The sequence below is a fragment of the Wasmannia auropunctata genome, unplaced genomic scaffold (genome assembly GCF_000956235.1).
Source record: "Wasmannia auropunctata unplaced genomic scaffold, wasmannia.A_1.0 LD335975.1, whole genome shotgun sequence".
Classification (NCBI taxonomy): domain Eukaryota; kingdom Metazoa; phylum Arthropoda; class Insecta; order Hymenoptera; family Formicidae; genus Wasmannia; species Wasmannia auropunctata.
The window spans coordinates 198,261-206,039 of NW_012026915.1; the positions used below are offsets into that span (position 1 = coordinate 198,261).

General features: G+C 41.7%; 2 protein-coding genes across 7 annotated transcripts in view; both read right to left on the reverse strand.

Annotated features, from left to right (window-relative positions):
- The window catches only part of LOC105454786 (serine/threonine-protein phosphatase 2B catalytic subunit 2-like), an 80,013-nt gene extending 77,777 nt beyond the window's left edge, over nucleotides 1-2,236 (reverse strand). For all 6 annotated transcript variants that reach the window (XM_011697668.1, XM_011697667.1, XM_011697666.1 and 3 more), the window contains exon 1: nucleotides 1,100-2,236. In XM_011697668.1, coding sequence (XP_011695970.1) covers nucleotides 1,100-2,231 — 1,132 coding nt within the window. In that variant the 5' untranslated portion in view covers nucleotides 2,232-2,236. The remainder of the gene's footprint in view (nucleotides 1-1,099) is intronic.
- A 961-nt stretch (nucleotides 2,237-3,197) lies between these two features.
- LOC105454785 lies at nucleotides 3,198-4,582 on the reverse strand. Its single transcript, XM_011697661.1, has 3 exons — nucleotides 4,427-4,582; nucleotides 3,859-4,350; nucleotides 3,198-3,789 (listed from the first exon to the last, which is right to left on the reverse strand). The coding sequence occupies exons 2-3, from the start codon at nucleotides 4,342-4,344 to the stop codon at nucleotides 3,652-3,654; spliced, it is 624 nt and encodes a 207-aa protein (XP_011695963.1). The 5' UTR covers nucleotides 4,345-4,350; nucleotides 4,427-4,582; the 3' UTR covers nucleotides 3,198-3,651.
- Between the last annotated feature and the right edge of the window lie 3,197 nt (nucleotides 4,583-7,779).

Consider the following 7,779-nt stretch of genomic DNA (forward strand, 5'->3'; position numbering starts at 1 on the left):
CCTCCTCACTCTATCTTCTTGTATAAGAATTAATGAGTATGTACATGTTACACGAAGGAGCTGCAAAGTGCAAACGCCAAGACGCATAATCTCGTTTTTCCTTCATGTTCCGTGCCCGGCGCGGCCGTGCCCCGTGATTTACGGTTTCCGAGTCTTCTCGTGCTCGCTTTAAATCGCGGCCTGGCGTTCGCCAAGAATTACGCAGCGGACCAGAATCGCGCATTTTCATTTTCTCGCTGCGTGACGGTGTGAAATACGCTCTCCAGTTGCATGCTCCATTTGCTCCACTTTGCGCGCGCCCGCCGTCGGTTTCTCGCGATGTCGCGGAAAAGCACCAGCGATGGGGAAGAAAAGTCTCGAAGAGTGTCGCGAGCGAGCGACAGACGCGACGACAAAAGTGCGCGTTTCGTCGCGCGTTCAATTTCGTAGTAATTACGCAAGACGACTTGCGTAACGTCCAGGCGTTTACCATACGTTTACGACGTTCAAGACGATTACGTAACGTAAAATCATTAATCGCGTCTGTCGCGCATACACATTGCGCGATTTATCTTTACTTAAGTGCACAGATAGACGAGATGTAGCAGCTGAGAAAATAATGGACGTGAAAGAAAAAAAAACCGGATTTTTCCGTCCATCTCGTGGCAAATGTAACGAGTTCAAGAGCGATCGTAATAAATGTCTTAAGGAAGTTTTTTAATCGCGAAATACCCTGAATCACGCTTTAGGTAACCGATTACTTCTCGAACTACAAATTATCATTTTATCTCATCTCTCTCTCTCTCTCTCTCTCTCTCTCTCTCTTGGTTATCTTAAACATATCGTACCTTATCTATGTCAGGTTAGACATGTTGAAACAACGCATAATAAATAAAAATTAGATATTTCAATTTCGCGCGAATCGATAATAACGATTTACGAGAGAATAGGGTAACAGGTGGGCGACAACGGGGCACCACCGCGGACAATATCTCGCGATGGTCGGTCGGGCCGATGCAAAAACGTACACGGCGCACTCAAGGTTGGAATCGTTATTATTGCCACGCGGCACGCCACGATCATCGATCGGCCATTTCCCGCCAAGGTGAAACGCGTTTACCTGATCTGACTCTTTCTGACTCTGGATATATCTGGGAATGTCTTCTTTGGTCGTGCGTCGAGGGGAAGCGCTGCTTGAAAATCGGGCTTTCCTGCCGCGGGCTTTCCTGGCCCGGTGACGTTTTCGCATTTTCTCGCACTGGCGTGCTCGCTTTCACCTTCACGCCGCTCGGACTCCTCTCTCTTGGTCTTCTCAGTCGTTGGGGCGATCGGCACAGCGCCGATATGTTTATGAACTTCCTCGGCCAATGACTACCGAAGCAACCGCCCTCCTGCTCCTTCGCCATCATTTGCTCTATGTAACTCTGCACCAGCTCGGCGTTTCGGCTGTATCGATCGTCGAACGTGTCCGCTTCGAACACCTCGCCGTCCCCGATGACGCTCGGCCTGCCGGACGACGACGTCGCCGAGTGATTGGCCATGCGAGTCGATTCCGCATTCACGGGATCACGAGGCCCCTTTGTCCCCGGCTGTTCTGCGGAATCGACGATCGCGTCCTCTCGGTCGCTTTGTCTCGCCCCACATGGCGGAAGCTGATCGATCGAATTGTCGGACGTCACCTTCGACGAAGCGTCCAGCACGAGCGGCTCCATGGTCGAGTAATCGGATGTCAGCTCGTCTTTTCTCCCGTCCTTCGTCTTGTCCCCCGTCGAGCTTTCGTTGCGGCCGTTAACCGGCGGCATCTCCGCGCTGCTCGTCGATTGTTCGCTGTTCGAAATTCGCGCCGACAGATCCTCGCTCACGTCCCTCCTCTCGGGGGTGCTCGCTACGTTCGTCAGCGTCACATCCGCCTTCGTGGGTGTACAGCCAAATACGCGTGGATACATCGACGTGGACAAGCTGAGAATGCCTATCTGCTTGATCAACGACTCGTCGCACGGCGACGTTTCCGGCGTGCTATCGTCGCGTATATCCAGATTCGCCGGTATGAACGGGGAATCGTCTGGAGAACGGTTTGTCTGCCTCCACTGTAGGAACTTCTCGAATTTCGGCGTGAAGTACTGCTCCTCTTCTTCCTGAGCGATCTCGTTCGACGGCGAGTCGCTCTCGGTGGCGAAGTACACGCTCCCAGGAGGAGAAGCGTATACATCTATGTCGTCGGATGTACGAGCATCCGCCTCTTTGTCGGACATACTGAAAACTGGCCGGTCGCGAAAGCCCTCGTCAGAACGCGTATCACGTCGATAGAGAAATCGATTTTTCGCGAGTAGGATAAATGGCGATCCTCGGGCTGAAAGTCGAGCTCGCTCGGGCCATTCGCAGTGCAACATTGAAATCGCAGAAATCCACCTAATTGGACAAGCATAATCGATACAATCGATAGAAACGCTCGCTTGTGCCAGGAGGTGGCGACATATCCCGATGCTCCCGAACGCGCGCGACACAAAACGACACTGTCTATCTTGTCGGTCGTCTTGCTGAACGCGAAAATCGATCGAGCAAATTTTATATATATTTCATATATATATGTATATTCGCAAAAGGATATTGGCCATTGATATATATATATATATAAATTTGTGCGATACGACACGCGGAGTACATGATAATTCTATTGCGAAAGTGATTTAAAGATAATCTACAAGATTTTTGTCTTCTCAGGTCTCGTCGATATCGCTCGGTGACTCGGTGGTCGACTCAACAACGAGCGTTGTGTTGCCGTACAAGCGCCGTTCCGCGCGACCTTAGTCGGACAAACAACGGACGCTAACATAAACACAATCACAAACGTGCAATGAAAATTAAAAATGCACATGAATTATAACATTGTGTAAACGGGATAAATATTAAGCAGACTTTCAATTGTTCATTAACTTTATTAATTTTTTTCTTATCGATTGTGAGTGTGCGTTTTAGATGAGATAAATAAAAAAAATATATATAAAATATTAATAAAATATTGATTATAAAATTTCGATAATTAAAACGCTCCCAAGCTTTAACTACGTGAATATTAAAGAAATCCCAAAACATCAAATAATATTAATTTACATGAAAAAAAAAAAAACGATTTTGCTGGAAGGTATAAAAATTTTGATTTGAAAATAATTTTGTTGGAAGCTCAAAAATGATAAGCATTGCTGTAAAATGTTTTGATATTCCAGCAGTCAGTTTGAATCTCCAACAAAATTATTTTGATGGTTTCCAGATCTGTAATCAGCCAACTATTTAGACCTTCCAGCAGAATCCTTCTTTCCGTGTACGAATCATAAAATATCTCTTCAAACATTATTATTTTTCAAAAGAAATAGTATATCAAAGTATTATTATCTTGTATTATTTATATTATTTCTAATTATTTTGTCACATGATAAAAAGCTCAACTTCAAACCAGACAATTTCTTATCAAACCCTAATAACAAACTATCTAATCGATCAAACTTAGTTATTTTAATAATTATATATCAAACACACACAAAACTTGTTCAAAATGTAACTTAATTCACAAAAATAAAAAATGAGAGATAATGTCGTTTGCCATGTACAGCTGCGATTCGTGATTCTCGCCGATTCGTTATTCCTTGTTCGCATATATTAATGGCAAGCCTCCAGTTACTCTTCATCGGATCCCATAAATTCACTGAATGCGCTGTCTCTTGAATCGCTTCGTGGTCTTTCGGGCAGAGTCTTCCTTCGATTCCTGTTGGATGCCATCAATAAGAAGTACGCCTCGGATACATAAATACGATCCTATACATATTTATTATTTCGTTATCTGCTTTATTTTTCAATCGTGATATATCACGACATTTATTTTACCTTGTGACGTGGAGGATCCTCTGGCTCGCTGTCCGAAAACAAATCGGCGATTTCTTGCAATTTTCTTGGCGACAGAGGTTTCTGAGCGTCCTGGGACAACGAGAGATCAATCTCTTCCGATTGCGCGCGATTTTCCGCGCCATCTCTTTCATAAGTGTTGACAAACGGCTTCGGACTCGACAGGCATGCACCCAAATATTTTCTAGCCACGGTAGAGCTGGAGGAACTTTCATTACCGCCGCGAGAACGATCGTGCGGCGAGGTAACGCAATTCGTCAGCAACTCTTCGACATCAGACAAGTCATCCTCAAATGTTATCAAGCTTATCTTGTTCATCGTTCGCATGAGCTCGTCGAGTGCGTTGATTGCGGGACTTACGGTATGGTAATACTTCAGCTTGGTGTCATTCAATTTCGAAATGGACGACGAAGTGGACGCTTGCGAGTCGTCGTCTTGCGGCTGTTCATTCTTCTTATTAATCTCCATTTCGAGCTAAATTTTTTGTAACGTGCTAATCAAATGTAATTTTTAATCATACGGAAGGACTGCAAATATCTGTTTGTCTCACCTTAAACTGCAGACGAGAACTAATCCGAACGTTAAAATTTCGAAACTTGCTTTTCGGTTGCTTTAAGACTTGAATACTACATACACAGCTGCTCTCGATATAATTACAATAGTTATTGGCAGCAGGACTGCCAAAGGGCAAAGATATTGTACATAAACTAGATAGAGAAGAGAGAGAGATATGCCAGATTCTATTGCCATCTGATTTGACTTACTCTGAAAAATGCTCGATCACTATTGGTCGATTCCCTAACTGTTTAAGGTAAACGTACCAATGACTGAATATGTATCTATATCTGAACACGTACATAAAATTTATTAATCTCAAATGCTTTTTTTATTATAATATGAAATTTTAATTGTAAAAATATTTCAAAATTACAATTAAATTACAATATCATGAAAAAAAGTATTTAAAAATAATTTTGTGTACATATTCCGATATAGATATACATATTCAGTCACTGGTACGTTTACCTTAATTACTGCTTAAATTCTTTCGTTTTTATTCGATCTTATTGCTTTTTTAGACCTGAGAAACGTAAAAAACTTGAAGCAGTAAACGGATCGATCAAAAAAATTGTAAAGAAAGTAAACATTAAATTAAAAAAAATTCTGGATTCTAATCGGTCGAGTTGCTTACTGTTTAAGTTCTCTCAAATGTATATCTTAAGTATTCCATGCATTTAAAATAAGATAACTGACATATTTATGTTTGACACAAAAAGCAGTATACAATAACATTAATAAAATAGGAGACATGCATAAAAATAAATTCTACTTAATAATTACTAAATTATATTATGCAAATTATACTTAATAAATTATATTTATATAAATAAATTATAATGATTAAATTGCCATACGAATCATATTAGGTCATTGAAATATTTAGCTCTTTGCCGCGAAATTAATGTTTATAATTGGTAAAAATTATATATGTATATTTAAACGTAACAATACAACGCTTTCAAAATGTAAAAATAATGTCTTTTGCAGCCGATCTTTTAAAGCGGTAAGGAGTTAAAAACCCTATGATTTTCTCGCAACTGAAGCCTTTTATAATCAGGCATTCGCGAATATAATCCATAAATTGATCAAAAGATTTAGGAAGCGCCAAGCATTAAACAGAAGAGTTTGATTTTACAATCGAATTCCTTTATTTAAATGTCTATTTATTTTATTGTAACATCTCGATCCTTTGATCATTTTCCAATCTATTCTCGGTATTCGAATGAGAAGCTCAGTTCTTTCTCGCTATAAACACACTCGTCATATGGTCTTCTCATTGTATGCATCCAGCGATGGCGCGATAGAAAACAAGGCTTTTCTTGCATTCTAGTCGCGGAAACAACTAACTTCCATCTACTTTCCCAATATTGATGAATCACCTGATTAACTGATTCACGGTGTCAATGTGTGATGCTCTTAGTTTCACAGTCCAATGCAACGTAATACTATTCTCTCGATTCGGACATGCATTCATCGTGCTGAACAATCTTTTTTCATCAACTGTGCGCAAGTGCGTTTGTCGTTGAATTTAGATTCAACGGATCTTTTTGTTCGAGTCTCGTAGAATAAAGAGAGTAATTTGCGAGTAATTGCGTTTCAAAGCTTATCCATTCAGATTGGATGCAAAGCGTTCCTCAACTCGTCTTAACGTTTCACCGCGGAGTTTATCGACTGCACGCGGTGTTGTGCGGATCCACCAAGCGGGGATGTAAGCGGATGTAAGCGGGGCACCGCCAAGGAAGAAATATAAATGCATCGCGAGATCGAAGGAGGAAAACACAAAGCAAGAAACTCACCCGCGCGGAGCGGGTGGTAACCACTTTTTCGTATAGAATCTTTGATCTCGCGCCGGTATACGCGGCGGCATTACGCGCTCGAAATTAAGCGGAAGAGCGCTATATTCCCCGCGGTTTGAGCACAACAACTAATTTGAATATTCAATCTAGGGAAAAGCTCGGGTAACCGATAGTTCCGAAAGTCGATACCTGGTAAACTCGGTCGTCGCGAAAACTGGGGAAACGTTCAATCAAGACTTATACCGATATATGTATATATACACATACATATATACGCGTAACGTACAATATAACGAACGAAGCCTTTACGTCGCGCCTATCTGCGGGAGGATAGCGATCAACGTAGGCGAGACGTATAGACGTACGACCGCAAGGATATTAATTACGTGCCCTAAATTACTCTCGAGTTCTCCCTCCCAAATAATGTCTCCGCGAACTGCTTTAATATCGTATAACAACGTGCGCCGCACGGTACAGTCTTGGTACTGGATATTAAAGTACTGAATATAATCGACTCCAGCGCATTGTTTTGCATGCAGATTGTATCTGACGCGCGCGGTTGAAAAAAGTCTGTCACCTAAAAGTTGGTGCATTCGTCACGAATGTAACAATTGCTACTTAAGCAATTGCTGAACAATTCCTTATCCCGCTTATACGATAAGAATAGTAATAATAATAATATTAATAATAGTATCGTATATTAATAAATATCGCAGTAAATGTCACAACAATGTTAAAAAGATATTTTCAGTTAAGTAGTTTATTCTGTAGTTATTAGTACCTACGTAATTTTTCGTTCCTCGTATTATTGAAGACGGCAATAATTCTTCTCTCACTCACAGTTTTACACTGCGAAGTAACAAGCTCCACAATGTAAAAATAACGAAACATCAGCGCGCTTATTGATCGTCGCTTTCTCAGAAACGAGAGAAATATTCAATCGCTTACTCCGTTCTGGATAAACCGACGCGTACCGGATGTACTTTTAATGTCGATTAAAATTAACCTCGCCGACGAGAGGTATTAATTTTCACGAGAATTAGGTGTGATTGCCTCGCCACGTGTCTGACAGAGCGAAAGAGAAACGCGGGGGAGGTGAACTGCGTCTCACGCAAACGCGCGCGCGGGGCGGGGAAACTGCGAAGCGGTTTGTGAGTTGTGTTCATTTCCGCGAATATTTCGAATGATACCTGAACGATATTACTTACAGCGGAGTAATCGCATTCGACATGTTATTGCCATAATTATAAACTCGACTGTTATACAACAACAATAAGCCTCTAACAAACAATTTGCCATTGGTGGAAAATGCACGGTGAAATGATAGCGTCGATCATTTGCGCAAACATTTCGGAGCGCAAATGAAAATATGAAAGCTTTCTGCAATTTTGTATATTAACGGAAAATTACTACGCTCGAGGAGAGTACCTCCAATTATTGGCTGTTTTGCATGCGCAACGTTTCCTATATCCAATTCGCCAAGTATTTCGATAAAGAAATACGGCCCCCGGAAAAATATCCGTGCTGACAGTGGGAAGGGGGGAGG

Excerpts from the sequence above, each read along its gene's own strand:
- LOC105454785 (XM_011697661.1), bottom strand. The coding sequence starts at position 4,344 with ATGGAGATTAATAAGAAGAATGAACAGCCGCAAGACGACGACTCGCAA. Across the intron at positions 3,790-3,858 it reads AGGATCCTCCACGTCACAAG|GATCGTATTTATGTATCCGA; the intron begins GTAAAATAAATG and ends AAATATGTATAG.